The following is a 16,619-nucleotide window of genomic DNA, read 5'->3' on the forward strand; positions in this document are numbered from 1 at the left end:
ATTCACTTATCACATTGTTCGGCATCTGCTCTTTGTTATGAGGCATTTCCTGTTTGTTGACGCCAGACTCCGCTTTTTAAACATAATTCAGAACAAAGGAAAGGACAATAATCAGAGGAACAAGAGCGAGTGAGAGAGCAAAAACTACAGAGGGTTAATCTCAAGATATTTACATGTGATCTAAATATCTCCTAAGTCTGGTTAGTGTTAAAGTTGGAGACATAGTCAGAGCTGTTCTCATCAAAGAGGAATCAGGAGGGATGGATCTGCTTTCTTTCACACCGAGCTGACAGAGGACTTGAATCCTCTCTGAAGTGCATCCCCAGTGGTATTGCTGGGTCACGTCTGCAGCACCGCTGCCTCTGCCACCACCAAACCAGCTCCAAAGTCATGCAACATAACCATAACCATGACCATACATGTAGTAGTCTTATCTTACACATTCATTGTCTTCACAGAGAGGGAATATAATACAGTTTGTTGGAGATTTAAAAAAGCAAGAAAAAAAGACAAAGTCATATGCTACAACAGTATAGAGCCAACATGTCCTTATATAGCAATGAGCTGCAGCATTGGCCTTCACATGAGTATAGTAAGAGACTGCAGAAACATACTTAGAAAGCAGACTTGGCTCTCTGAAATGTTCTGTCTTTGCAAATTGCGTCATTTAATTTAAAAAGGAACTTCCCCTTTTATATCATTACATCTTCAATGTCCCCTTTATCTGGAACTGCACATTTTAGATTGACATTTCCCTTATGAGGTTAGTGTGATCTGCTCTAGTATATCTTCTGCACAATCTCACAGTTTTATTTGATGATGCATAGACATAATTAACTAGCAGTGTATTTGAATTGGATTTCAGCTCTCTGGATCCCTAGTTGATTCCCTGCCTTGATCTCTTCTATGGAGAATACAGTAACATTTGTTCCTCTACTCATCACATCACATCTGAGTCTTTTGCATGATGCCACCCTCCATCCCTTCACATTCACAGCTGTAATATACTGTATATATAGGCTACCTGGCTTGCTAGTTAACATTAGCAACTTAACCGATAGCAAATGAACTTATAGCATATTACATACATACATAGAAGCGCTGCTCATACAATGTATTTTATTCCCTCATTGTGTGATGTCATCTAAATTATTTACATACAAGAGGAGGATTATGTGAGTTGAAAAATCAATTAAAGATGTAAAGATTTGTAGTTGAAGTTAAATTAAACTAAACTTTTACTTTGTCTTATTAATTATATACTGCTCAGTGAGGAACAGATTTGATTTGTACAAAATAGTGTGTCATTCACTCTGATGTCAATTTGGTTGTTGACGTCCATGGCGCTGTGGTGACTGGTGAAAACTGACAGCATAAGAGGGTGTCTTAGACATGGAATAACTGTTTTTTGAGTATTTAATGTTAAAAGAAGGTAAGGAATACAGGGTTGATTTTTGAATGTCAACATAAATATAGCGAGGAGAGAAAGCCCCGTAATTAGTCGAATATAAAAAAATCTTAGAATTTCAGGTATCAATATGTATTGTAATATGAGGGAAAAACATATTTAGGCTACTGCATGTTTACTGTGAACTGTCAGCTAGCATACCTTTACACACAAGCCCCATCCTCTTGTATACATTACAGATTCCTTAGATGCTCAGTGTAAATAGCCTTCACTAGAGGGGAAAGGTTCTTTTAAGGGGGGGGGGGGTGTCTGCCGCTTGGCTTTAGCATGACCCGATGATTGAAGACTCAGTCGGCAAACAAATATTGTCTGTTAGACTATGTGAACCAAGCTCATTTCCTTCACTTAAAGGGATTTACTCAGCATATACAATACTGTCTTCATTACCTTTCAGTAGCCTTACATCACCTAAAGAGCGGCACAGACTAGCTACTTCCACAGTATGATTACAGAAGAATGTTTTATAGGAGACAATTCCATATCAAAGAGAGTATTTGTGAAATTGAATGAAGAAGCCCTTGATTCATTAGGTAGCCAGAGAACCTTGCTTCTTACGCTCCTGGTGCTTTCCTCAGGTATGTATATACAGGCAGTGACAGCGGGAGAGAGAGGAAAAACACATTAGAATAGACTTCCACGGCTAATAGAGGCATATTGTATGTCGGGACGAAAGGCTGGGGACAGAAGAAAGGGTGGGAGGAGACTGTGTGGGAAGCTCAGGGTCAAACTGAAAACATGGAGGATTACTACTGTCCTGCCCATATATTTTTTACCAGGGTAAAAGGAGATGATTGGGTAGAGGGGTGTAAAAGGATGAGGAAGGGGGAGATGGGTGGGGAAGAGAAAGGGGGAGTGACGGAAAACAGAAAACATAGGAACTAATCAGAGTCTTCCTGAGTCTCAGTCAGAGATGTCTGCAGGGCTGAAGACAGGAAGGACTGATGTAAACTGTCTCCTTCACAGGGAGTTCCTGAGATTCTGTGTGATACAGATGTGTAGATTTGTGATTTGTGTCTGTTGTGTGTAAATGTATGCACGTTTTGTAAGTCCACGTTATTCTTTGTGTGTGTATGTGTGTACATGCACATCCTGTACAGTGTGTGTGTGGGTGTGTGTTATAGCAGTAATAATAGAATGATGAAGGCTACAACAGGATCTACTTATGGTAAATAACTCATCCTGTGTGCGAGCAGATGAAATGATCATGAGGTTTGTGGTTCTTTGTATATAAAGGGATTCATAATATTTACACACAGTAATGGAGAGGGCTCACAGTGGACCTGCCACTCAGTGATTGCAGAAATGGATACAGGCATGCAGGTGTGTGTGTGTGTGTGTGTGTGTGTGTGTGTGTGTGTGTGTGTGTGTGTATGTGTGTGTGTGTGTGTGTGTATAGGCCTACTTGTGCATGTGGATAGTGAGACAGATAGTGAGAATTGTCATAATAGAGTAAACTTCCATCAACGTGGAAAATAATGGGTTCTGAAACAGAATGTTTCATGTAACCGATGTACATATCAGGACCAAGAAAAAGACTAAGAATGGCACAAAAAGAGTGTAAAAACAGGCAGAAAAATAAATTCCAAGAAGAAAAAAGAAGACAGAGGAGACAATAATACAAATCAGATTAAGTACATTTTCTGAAGAAAATGTGAGTGTTTTGCTGGTTGCTATTGTTACCAGGTGGTTGCTAAGTGATTATTCTTGGTAGCTAAGGTGTTACTAAGTGGTTGCTAGGCTGTTACAAGGTGGTTGTAGTAGTGGCACTATAGCAGTAGCCATAGCAGAACATCAGACTCTCCTCTCCTACTCAGGAAATGTAATTTAATAAAACACTGCTCTTTTAAATGTTTTAAACACATTCTTTAAATAAATTTTTAAAAGAGATTGTTAATCATATGAAGTGTTCTACCTGTCCTTTAGATGATGTGCCCATCAAGTTCAAAGAGGTCTTCGATGCAGTCTTTAATTTAATCAATTATAATCAGCTCTCTGGCTACTGGTACTTTCCCTTCCAGTTTTAGACATGCAGTGGTTCAACCACTCCTTAAGAAACCCAGCCTTGATCCTTCAACCTTCAATAACTATAGACCGGATCTCTAAATTGCCATTTTTATCAAAGGTTTTAGAGACAGTAGTTTTCAACCAACTGATTTCTTTTGTAAGCAGTAATAATGTATTTGAGAAATGAGTGTGATTGTCTGTCTGTCTGTCTGTGTTCGCCCTATGATGGACTGATGACCTGTCCAGGGTTTCCCTGCCTCCCCCCAATGCATGCTGGGATAGGCTACAGCACCCCCTGACTGAATAGGAATATGCAGGTATAGAAAATGCATGAATTAATGGATTAATGACTTTTATTGATTTACTGTTTACTCTATTTTTCTTCTTCTTTTGTTTCACTCCTGTTTATTATGTAACACTTTGTAAACTCTGTTTTTAGATAAGTGCTATAGCTATAAATAAAGAGGCTATTATTGTTATTATTATTATATACCACTGGGCCCTATATATATTTATTTGTTTATAACACATATAAGTACATTAGAATTACATCATAGAGGTATCAGAAAATTTCATTAAAAAAAACTATAATGGATCATGAACCTGGTATATCCAGAATAAGTGGCGTTCTTTATGCCACAATGTCTTATTAGTAACCCTTAAACTCATATTATACTAATATTATTAAGTAAAGTGACATCAAATTATGTTATACGAGAGTCATGACAATTAACAATATTGTTACGCCCCTGGTCTAAGGGAAACCAGGACACAACACGTTCAGAGTAACATGTAACAGACGAGATTTTGGATCAGGTTTCAAAAGCTCCATTATTCGCTGTGTTCATCTGAGAAATTACATTAGTTCAACTGACAGATGAAATATATGTTTCGAAAGTTAAAATGTGTTAAATAACTAACAATAAGTAAAGTGTTACTTGTTGTATATTAATATGGTAGGCTATGTTCAGAAGAAGTTAGAATTCTGATCGACATGTCACTCAGTTACTGCCCTGCACTTATTTGACTGGTAAGATTTTCCCATGGGCTGGCAAGACCAGCAGCCGTTACACACTCCAGCCTAAGGTCCTCTGTATAAGTGAACTTATAACTCCCACTCGCTTTCTCCCTCCTCCTCCTCCTTGTTTCTGTCCGCTCCGCTCAGACGGGACGGGCAGTGGAACAGAGCACATCCCAGAGAGTGAAGCCTATTTCAAACGGGAGTTTACCATCAGCGATTCAGATAGCCTACTTCAAGCGTGGATGCTGCAGCACAGGAAATGCCTTGTGAACTGTCATTACTCATTTAGCCATTACGCCGCAGGAGATTTCTGTCTTGTTGAATATCGAGCGTCATAAGGAAAAGGTCGCGGAATAACTGAAGCTGCAGGAGACCGATAGTGTCAAAAGATGCTCGGGACAAGTCAGCATTTCACTTTGACAACAGTAACAACCATCGGTAAGTAAAGTCGAAAGGGACGGGACGCTTGTGCTTGATTACCAGATTAAATAAGAAGATACCAACATGAAATTACGCGCCTGCGCGCGTGTTGTACCTTGTCAAGGTCTCCGGCGCATCTTTGGGCACACGCCGGACAGCACATCTTAGATAATTGCAGTGTGCATAATTCACGACTAAGCAACTAAAAGCATCCATTAAGTGTGTGACTAACATTGCCTCCATGCCCATTAAAAGGTGGTGGCACCACAGTGTCCTCGCAAACTGCCCCTAAATACTTTCCGTCAGTAATGCCCACATGTTACTTATTCTGACTGGAGGAAACCGCAGAACACTTAATTGTTTCTCCGTGTAGGAGGTTGGCTTTAGGAGCGTGGCACCGCCACATGTAACTGTGCACACAGACATTATGTCAGTAAAACTACCCTACTGTATGGTGCTTTAATTGAATGGCGCGCCTGTGTGCACCAACGAGCAAACAGAGACGCCAGTACATATGTTACATACAAGTGTCAAGACTTCCTGGAAAATAAAAAACTAAACAATTTTGCTGTATCTAAGCAGAGATGTCTTCATTGTGATGTCATTTCACCAATATCATGTTACTGCAGAAATGGCATATGAAATTGATTAAAGTTAGTTCCTGTAGGCTAATGAAAGAAATCCTCCCTATATGACTCAATATGCAGGCATGGGGCTTTCTAACTATTATCACTGACAATCAGATTTTCATTCTGTAAAGTTCTTGAGGGCGTTATCTTTTGAACGTCATAATACACTTTATTGAATATTGACTTTACACCAGCATAACGGGCTGGTGGGAGTGGGGTACTGTATTAGTAATGGATATGCATGTTGGTATTGGGGAGTCCCTTGGTGACACTGTACTCTCAGGTTCAGCTCCAGAGCAGCAGTAGTGAATTAACTTCTAGGTCATGTCCATGTAGTTCAAACATGAGGGAAAGTACCGGCTAACCAAAATGAACCTCTCCTCTGTGTTAGAAAGAAAGAGAGAGGGAGACAGAGAGAGAATAGAGAGAGACTAAAGTAAACAGTGCAGGTCTCTCTAATTCTCAGATTCCTACGCTTACATGTGATGCTGGCTTGTGACCGTCATTAGAGAATTGAGTTAAGAGATGCAGTTGGAGATAAAATGTGTGTGCGTGTGTGTATACAGGCTACAGATGTTACCAACTAAGTACAATCTAACCCTATGATACCTTGAAAACCATCACCCATACTGTGCTTTACATCCTGAATCTGAATTACAAGTAGTCACACATACAGTAAATGGCTGTAAATGTCAGATGCCTATAGATGTCAGAGAGGTTCTTCCAAGTCCTGTATCAATGTATAAACACTCTGGTGTGATGGCGAGGTGCTTTGATAGTCATATGATGTGTCTTCCAATGTACCCAACATCCCTGCTGTTGTTTTTCGTAAACAAAGCCCCAAGAGAAATCCTGATTCTGGAAATTGCCTGCACCTTTGACCTGTATATGGATCACCTTTTCTGAAAAACTGTTTAAGTATTAGTCATTAGCGTCATGTATATGTGGACTTGGGTTCTTGTGTAGGCTTGTGGTTTTGATTTTGGCCGGCCTTGGACATCTCCATAAGCTGGCCGTCAGAGGCTTAAGGACTGCAGGTCTGCCAGGAGCAAGAGCTAAGCAGCTGGAACGAGACTGCTCCTTCTCCGCTGTCACTGATCCACTGGCTGCACGGTGGAGGAAGTGTCCACAACTGTAGAACCTTAAAATATGTGTGTGTGTGTGTGTGTGTGTGTGTGTGTGTGTGTGTGTGTGTGTGTCTGTGTCTGTGTGTGAGAAGGGATCACCACAAGCTCACATTTGCAGAAAATCATTCCTGTCATCACATCAAGAAGTCAAGTTTCCTTACTTGGCCCAGTGCCCTCTTTGGCCCCCATCTAGCTCCTCCAATCAGACAGCGGTTCTCCGTAGGTCACTGATGTTTCACCGACGTTTCCTTCCTCATCCCGTGGTCCCATGCACATGCCTCCCTCACAGGACACATCCTTGCCACACTGGTGGGAAATCTCCCCTGCAACCCACCCACCATGCTCCCTCTGTTCATTAAGTAATGAACTTGTCTCTGTTTTCCTTGTGGTTATGCATCTGCCTTCAAGCTGGTTGTTTGTGAATGGGGATGCCTGGATTTACTTAACTAAACTAGTTCATGTTTTGCTTTATTCTGTTATTTTTTCCTGTCTCACCTAGTACAGTCCCACTCTGTCCACTGGTGTTCAGTCTAGTACTGTGGGCTGTACTGTGTATGACCCAAATTGGGTTATACAGGGGCAGGAGCTGTTTGGTTTGAGACCATACTGGGAGATCCCATGTTGTGCTATTGGAGCTACCTCTGCTTGGCTCAGAGGCCCACATGTGGTTATTGTAGTGGCAGCATTTAATCTCTGTAAATTCCTAACGGAGATGGGGGTACAGGTGGTTTTGGTTTGGTACTCCATAGAACAGGGGCATCTGGCTTCAATCAGTGTGTGTGGGACTGGGGTGACCAAACTTACTATGGACACATGAACAGCATGAACACCTATACTTAAGACTCTCTCTCTCTTAGTCTCTCTCCCACTCTCACTTTCTCTCTCTCTCTCTCCCACTCTCGCTCTCTCTCTCTCTCTCTCTCACACACACACACACACACACACACACACCGCTGAATGCAGGTGGTGAGGTGGTGAACAATTATTTGTGGAGCTGTTGTGTGAGTTCTTTTGAATGCAGTGACTGTGGTGCATCATGCAATTACAGTAAGAGAAGTTTGTCAGATGTGAAAAACAGCTTTAGGAAATTTTGGGTGATATTTCACAATATGGCTCCTTGACTAACTAAAAGTTAGCTTTTTGGTCCATGAGTTGGTTGGAATGAACTAAATTAGATGGGGAGCTGTTATGAGACTTTTGGTTGGTTTCTGCTGCTAATGTGTTTTTACTGTAGAGCAGATAGACGTTATATGTTTTCCTGGTGTGGGATTCATAAGCTGTAAGCCGTTTCCCAATCAATTTAGCGGATGTTCAGCCCACTTGTCACATGAATGCACAGTTGTAGAATACAAACCATATGTTCGTCATATTCAGGAATCCATTTAATGTCTTTGGAAGTTCTTCTACTACAAAGAGAGAGAGAGAGAAGTGGTGAAGGGTTAGTAGAACATGAACTGATTTAGATCCTCCACATTCTTTAGAGGAGTGAGATACTTTCCCTTCCTTGTATTTAAGGTTGTTAATTTTTCTTGCGGTTTCTCACATCTCAGGTCTGAGGATGTGTTTCTCTCTACAAGATCATGAACTCACAGAATGTTGCACCAGATTAGATGGATTCATTGAAGGTTTGAAGGCTGTAAGAAGAAGGGTTGTACGTCTTTGACATTAAAGCTCTGAATGAATTTATGAGCCTGGAGAGACTATAGTGAAGTGAAGCCCACCATCTCAGTCATTAGCATTATGTCTCTTCCTCCTCTGCCATCTTCCACTTTAATCACGTTTAATTACGTTCTGTGACTTTTCGTTTCCTCTTTAGCACATCTTTAGCATATGTACATTTGATGTAGTGTGTGACACTTCATTTTAACTTCCGTATTTGTTTTTTCCAATCAATTGAAGCTGTTGTCTCAGAGAGGTCTGAAGGTCTGGCAGTGCTGTGAAGGTGTGAGAGGAAACTAAACCCATTGCCTTGCGTTGTGTCGGCTGGATTGTAGCACTATAGAAGCCTGTTTGTCAGTTTTCTCTTCCCCCAGTCAGAAACTAGATACTGGAGTTAAGAGGTTGACACTCAGAGATAATGTCGATATATAGTGAATGGTTAGATTATTAGAGATTATTAGAAACAACTTTTAGGATTTAGCATGATATTGTAAATAGTCAACATGCTATAAATTGCATAAATAAGGTAGTGAAAAAAAGCTGGTCGACTGCAGACCAGATGTCTGATGACTGTGATGCTGACAAAGTGTAAAAGCCCAAGTGATCTGCTTTAAAATATGTTTCTCTTCTCTTCTCTTCTCTTCTCTTCTCTTCTCTTCTCTTCTCTTCTCTTCTCTTCTCTTCTCTTCTCTTCTCTTCTCTTCCAATCTTTTCTGTTATGTTGTAATCAGAGAACAGATTTGCACATAACGGTAAAAATCACATAAAAACATCACATAAGAAATCACACTGCTTTGTTTCAAAACTATTGAACTATGAACTATTTAACTGTGAAATTAGATGAATGAACCTTTCACAATGACAAAATGCTAAGTTTAGTCATACAGTACTCAGCCAGCACTGTTAAGCATCACTGCTCGTGAAAGCAGATATTGGTTTAGACAGTATCCCAGATAGTGCGCAGGATGTGCAAGATAGCGCACATTGAAAGACTCATGGTCATTTAATACAGAGTAATAATCAATTGCGAAGAATAAAAAAATATTAAGTCATGTTTTTTTCTGGATGAGAAGTCATGTTTTCTGTCAGTGGAAAAACATGTGTTTTAATGTCTCATAGTAGTAGCATTCTGCCCAGTGCAAGTAGTATTTCTGGATTTCTAGCTCTGACATTTAATGGATAAGAAGCATTTCAAATGGGCCATGAATTCTGCAGTTTACTCTCTGCTGAGAGATATCCACATAGGTAGCGTTCTTCGAGCACATTTTTCTTTGATTGCTTAGGCTGGCAGTTTGGTTAGTGCCATATCTGATGTGGCAAGGGTACAAGTTTCCATCCTTCTTACAAACAAGGAAGCGTAGTGGGTAACACTGAGGTCAGGCTTGAGAGTGGCTCAGATTCTATGTAGTGTCTCCTGAAGGAGACACTACATAGAATCTTCTGAAGTGTCAAAAAAGAAAGAGGAACATAGAGAGAGAGAGAGATGTTCTTTTTGTTAAAGTACAGTTTAGATTTTTTTTGATTATTTCAGTACTTCAGTACAGTTTTGAAGTATCCCAGTTTCCCAGAGTCCTTCAATTTCCCTTAAAGCTGTGCCATGGAGGTTTCCCAAGAAAGAATGAAAATGTGTTTACATTCTAATTATGGCTACGTTCACACTGCAAGTCTTAGTGCTCAATTCGGATTTATTGCTCAGATTTTTTGTTTGGCTGTTCACATTATTTTTTAAATGTGGCCAATATCAGATTCCAGTGTGAACTGGTCACGGTCCTGAACTGACCCGCATGCGCAAAAGAACAATAACAAAGACGTGACACGCAGCACGCTGTCGTACGGAAGTAATCATGGACGCCACTGAAGTCAGCGTTTACGGTTTCATTTATAAGTTGACGTGCAGTGGAAGCCAGCGAATTCGTGAGCAGATGACAACGAGGACGAGGATGAGGAGAAAGAGAGCCAAATTTTTAATTATGGCTTTTTGTGGAGCAATGGCTGCTATTTCTGTACGGAGGTGTGTGTGGATGCGGAGTCGGAGCCAGGAGTGGTGGGATCGTGACGTGAATGGCTTCACTGAAACAGATTTCATCCAAAATTTCACTCACCCCAAATACTTATGAGGTCTAACACCTCACTGTCCCTCCACTGACTTCCTCCATCGCAGCTGTCTTCCATGTTAGTATTCACCGAGCGACTCCCGCCAGCGCGGAATTGTGACGAATGTCGATCTAGAGTGACGTAAAAGTCACGTGAATTCCGATATGACAGACTTCAGACTGAGGTCGCATTGCAAAAAATCAGACCTGTATCTGATTTAGGACCACATATGAAAGTGGCCCAAATCAGAATTGAAAAGATCAGATTCCATGTGATTTGTGCTGTTCACACTGTTATAAAAAAAACAGATCTGAGTCACATATGAGCAAAAAAATCGGATTTGGGCCACTTCTGCCTGCAGTCTGAACGTAGCCTCTGTTACCTTATTATGTTAACTAGCGTGTGTTTTTGTAGCATAAACTACAAAATGAATAAATGTCTAGCCTCATAAAATAGTTGCAAACTTAGTTTTGTGAATGCATTCAAAAATGCTTTGTTTACATCCTTTTTTGAAGTTGTTTACTTTCTTTTTCCAGTGTAAAGTGTCATGTGCAAACCACACACACACACTCTTGGCCTCTTGCACCCTGCCCCTCCCCTTTTGAATGATTTTGAATGATTGGTGGTTTGCTGGTTAGATTCATGTCACTCGCTTACTTCAAGCAAAATTCTACATTAGCAGGAACAGCATAATTGTTTTGGTACCTTCACAATTACGACCATGTTTGCTTGCACGAGAGGTACTGACCAATAGTAACGAAAGGGGCAAAGGTGCAAACTTGGGATGACCTGTGTTCTTCATGTGCGCACTAACAGCAGTTTCTAAACTAGTGGCCAACAGTTGCGCTCTTCATCTTTAAATGGCATGATGGTTTGGAATTCGTCATTGAAACTCATGCCAGTACTGGGATGCACCAATCAATTGGCCACCGGTCATAATTGTCCAAATGGAGCATGGCGTTAATTCAGGCAGAACACTGACGTCGTGCACGCTATCAGCTTATTGGCTATCAGCTGATCCAATCCAACAGCTGACTCTCATCACCAATCACATTCGAACAAGTCAATGAGGCGGTCTTTATAATCTGTCAGCTCACACTGCTGATCATTCATGCCACTGCTGCTGTTGACCCAAGTCGACCCAAACTCCCTCCACCTCCCCAACCTCCTCCTGCTGTTATCTGTACACAGAACGCTTGTGCAAGTTATCTCTGAATTACGTCTGGTTTTATGTTGGTTTTCATATTATTTATGATATGTCTACTAAACCCCCCATGCCTTGGGGTATTTATTGCTCTCCCCGGATCAAATGGATTCATCTGGGGAGCGTCCTCAAGACCAGAGCCTTTTCCGCCAAATACAACTGTATAACCATTTGAGCTATAAATGGTCCAAACTCCCTTGACGTAAGTGTCTCTGACTGAATACACGTTTAAATAGATTACCATGATTGGCCGATCACCGTCTCAACTGCCTGATCACATTATAGGCCTATTACACATTCGTTATTTATGCTCATGTGCCATTTGACAGTAATTGAACATGGGCTTGTTTTTTTTTTTTTTTAAAGAGAATGGACCCATCCGTTCTTTAAGTGGCCTTGCTGTTTGTAATTTAATATTTGCCAGGAGCAAGCCGCATAGAGAGACTCTGTGTTTTTATTAAACAGACTGCTTTGAGTGTGTTCGATTATTGTGTCCATTTGCTATTTTTAACTGTTAACAAACACTGACATCTTACATATATAATTTTTTGATTTTTGTTATGAATCCCATAACCTATATGATTAGAAACAGTTTAATGTGTTGGACAGAAGGCATCGCCTACGCTGCCTTAACAAAGACATTTTTTCATGTGCTACCGGTGGCAACAGATGAATAAGGACCTCAGTCATGAACCACACATTAACATGTAATAAATATGTTGGATACAAAATATGTTTTATTTACAAATGGTTAGTCCAGCAATGTCATGCAGTCAAAAAACAATCTTTTAATATATTGAAATTTTACTGTTTGTGCGTGCTATACACTTTTTCATGATGTGCCATAGTCAGTATAAGTCCAGGCACATCATGCATTATTGATTGATCAATTGGAGCAAGGTGTGTGCTTCACTACAACTGGCAGTAGCCTGCAGCAAGTGATGCCCCTTGGTTTCAATAAGGAATACTTCCAATATGAACATAACCATTTAAGGAAACTAAAGGAAAAATGTACATGTGGGGGAAAGATGCAGTTTTCTGGTGAGTAAAATAAGTTGAAATTCAACATGTCAAGGTAGGTCAATCCTATTGAGAATTAGGGAAATCATTACACTTCAAAACACAAGTCCATCTTTTTGTTCCCCTGCATTCATCTAATAAATACAGTCACTTATTGCTTCAAAGAAAAATGTTTTGCATATAACATAAAAATCATTTCACATTTAATAATGAATTTTCAAACTTAAATTCAGCAAACTCTATGGGGAAGCAACCAGAGCAAGAATACTGTGACTCAGTTAACCAATAGAAATAACTACAGAATTTATGGACTCATAGAATGCTTGTTTGAGCATTTACATTCAAGTGAGCCTAAACTCATATTAGCATTAAGAATATAGTACCTATATCCCATAACGCCCTGTTATTTGTTAACATATCCAGAAGTTTGGTCTTCCATTCATTGTCAGTAAAGCAACTCAAGGATTTGATCCTTGACCTCATCAAGAGATTCTTGGCTTTCTTGTTTCTAATTTCTAGAGAGATTTATACATGGTTATCATAGCACATGCACATTATCAGAGTCAAGCTCATTCAGAAAAGGAATTCATTTCCCACTGCTTTTGCATGATCAGCAAAGACAAGCCGGTGCATCTTGGGAGCATGCAGGGGTGCCTGATGTTATAAAATGTATATGTTTGGTAGGAAGTTGCACCTTCTTGATTGTTCAGCTTTCATACATTTCCAGGAAGACCCTGCTATGGTTGGCAGAGGAAGTATTTAGAGCGTGGTTCTGTGGTTTAGCCCCAAGCTTGTGAAACCAAAAGTAGACCAGGTGCAAAGTTTCTGGTTCAAGGTTGATGCTTACAGTTGGTTATAGAGTTTTTAAAGGGTAAAAACATGTAGCTTTAGGTTATAAGGTACAGTGGTCATATTTCTTGAGTGGCAAGCTATCACCAACTTCTATCATTTTGTCAAATGAGATGTCCCTATTATGTACCATGCATGAAAGAAGTAGAAGAATCTCCATCGATTTGAAATAGTTTTCAGCATGAAAACTCCTTGACACTTCCTAGTGTAAACAGACTGGGTGTTTTCACATCTCCTAGCAACGCAAAAGTGTTCAGATGAACAGTCTATACTAAATCAATTAATACAATTGACAATTATTTGCATAATTTAAAGCAATCGCATCCACACTCATTTATGTGATGCATGTTCACACTAACCTTGACCCCATTTTTAACCCTAACCCCAACCCTAACCTGGCCCCATTTCTAACACTGGAAAAGTGCTCAGTAGACCGCAGACCTCCTCCATGTCTGACAACACCCTGCAAGGAAGTTATGCACCTTTTGGTGACATGCCATGGCCACCACCATGCGCCCTTTCGGCCAATTGACATGAAAAGTTCATCAGTTCTTCCTTGGCCCATAACCAACCTTCATACCAAGTTTTGTGCAAATCTGTGGCCAACTTTTTGAGATATCCTGCTAACAGACAGACGGACAGAGAAACACACAGATGGAAGTGAAAACATCACCTCCTTGGCGGAGGTAATTAACCCCAACCCTGAGATTAACCCCAGCCCAGACTTTGAATATCTATAGGCTACTTTTCACACAATTATGAGTATCACTTGAAACTCAGACCTTTTACATTATAGTCACTTGATAGGAAGTTGAGTATCTATATTGGATTATCCAATAAAGTTAAACATTTTAAAAGTATAAAGAGAATCAAAATGTTGAATACATCCGCACATCTTCTAAAGTACCTGAACATTTTAAAGTTTGAACGGAGGCTATAGTATGTGGAAGTAATTACAGTTGAGGAGTGTATAATAAAGAAATAGCGGGAATAATCACTTAACCACTGAAATAATAACCATTCGCCTAATAAATAGTGGGAAATCATTGTTAACATTATGTTAACAGTAATGTTTCAAACTTTTGAGGTAGAGAACGCTAATGGTATGTCTGACCACTAATTTAGATTAATCAACCTTAATGCAAAACAATGCCTTGGAAAGTGACAAAGAAATATTTAATTAACTGAGTAAAATGAACTTGTAATTTTACTGCAAATCCTCAGAGGTCATGTGGGCAACGGAAGTTAATTAGTCACTAACTGTTATGTAGCCTGAAGCCGTGTTCATGCAATTGTGTGCTGATATAAAAAAAGTGGAATTGCACAATGCGCTCTTTGTTTCCATGACAAGTAGGCTAGTTGCACAAGCAGCTATCAGCAAACAATACATGGGTACAACTCACCATTCACCAGAAAATAGCAAAATAGCCAACATAATCCTTGACTCATAATCTGTCAGCTACCTACGCACCATAAAACCCTGCCTCTTCTTTGTTATGAACTTTTCTCCACTTAAGAAAGTGCTCCACTCTGCCTAAAACGAAGTCAGGCACAGTGCATTTTCCAAAGCCGACACTTTCTGTCCAGCTTGCGGTCGCTCTCCATTTCCCGTGATGTTAGAAAGGTGCTGGCAGTTTGAAAGAATGGACTCGTGTCAACACGGCCTAAGTTACCAGCCATACAGCCTAGCATGGATGAAGTTGGATTTGTGGAGAATTAAGTCATTCTAACTAAAAATAGTCAAAACTGAGGTTGCTGCAAACCAAAAAACTTTATAGCTTATGAGCCCAATGTTTCTGAGAGAAATTTCAGCCAAGGCATCAGTGGTAGGCAAGCTATAAATGTAATGCTAACTAGCAATCTATTAGCAAGTTTAATGCAGCTACTTTTGTTAATTTTATTATTTTGTTTTATTATAAAACAAAATGAATTGCCCATATTGCCTACGCTGCAAACCAAGTGAATGATGACTCTCTGTCTGGAACAAACACCATGGCAACACTTCTTCCAAATAAATGAATCATCATCATCTTGGTTTCTCTGCCACAGCTTCAAGGAGGAAGAGAGAGAGAAAAATAGGAACTTGATGGGTGATGCTTCTGCCAAACTCTCATGTTCATTTGTGTCACAGCATGCATGCCACCCCAGTGTCAAGACCATTACTGCAGATGTGGAATTATCCCCAGTAGTCTCATCTGTTCTAACATAGATTGTGGGAACACCAGCACCAGAACTTCATTGTGTGAGAGCTTTCCCTGCCTCAGGCGAGTAGATGTGCATGAAACCTGGATAAATACATACAGTACATCAGGAGTGCAGATTTTGTGGTCAGGTTGAGATTGACGAACACAGAGTTTGACTCTGTGCTGCAGACCAATTGACTGAGAAAAAAAGACTGATTGTATTTGAATAACACTGAGCACCTCCATAGATTGTTTTAGTACCTAAACTTCCTGGAAGCTTAAACACAGAGACACACATTATAGATAAATATGTGCAGTAATAGTCCCCAACAAAACACACATTGGAAAGAAACCTATGTCTCATAAAAGTGTTTTAAAAAAAACAAAAACCCATGTAGGTACAACATCACATGTAGTGTCCACTTAGGTCATAACCTCCACAATCAAGACCTTGTGACCTCATGACCTCCTTCCCAATGGTCAGGGCACACACACACACACACACACACACACACACACAGTTAACACACTCAACACAAGAGCATTGAAGAGTGTCTGCATGTGTTTCACACTTCACCGCTCGTCATCACCTTCCTTCAGACTGTTACGTTTTCAGGAGCATCCCCTAGTCCCCGTAGCGATGGTATAATTGTTTCCATATTGAAGACTCGTTAAAGTCGCTGCCTCTGAAAGGAAGCTGAATTATGACTCTTGTTGTCTTCTCAAAGAGAAGGAAAAATGGCTTGTCTTTGTTTCCTTAAATGAAGGACAGAGCGATTCTATACTTTAATCATGTTAGCGTCAGTACGTAGGTCAGGATGTCCATTGAGAACATGGACAACCTAAAATATTAACTTTGTAATTATATAAATATCACACAGCCAATTTATAGAACACTTTTATTTTTTATTTTATTTTAAGAAATTTCAAGCCTTTCTGGA

At 40.1% G+C, this 16,619-nt stretch overlaps 1 protein-coding gene across 1 annotated transcript in view; it reads left to right on the forward strand.

The window, feature by feature from the left end:
• The first annotated feature begins 4,653 nt into the window (after positions 1–4,653).
• The window catches only part of itga1 (integrin, alpha 1), a 45,655-nt gene continuing 33,689 nt past the window's right edge, over positions 4,654–16,619 (forward strand). Inside the window, exon 1 of the mRNA XM_071895006.2 lies at positions 4,654–4,931. Coding sequence (XP_071751107.2) covers positions 4,883–4,931 — 49 coding nt within the window. The 5' untranslated portion in view covers positions 4,654–4,882. The remainder of the gene's footprint in view (positions 4,932–16,619) is intronic.

Source organism: Centroberyx gerrardi, chromosome 2, assembly GCF_048128805.1.
Source record: "Centroberyx gerrardi isolate f3 chromosome 2, fCenGer3.hap1.cur.20231027, whole genome shotgun sequence".
NCBI lineage: Eukaryota > Metazoa > Chordata > Actinopteri > Beryciformes > Berycidae > Centroberyx > Centroberyx gerrardi.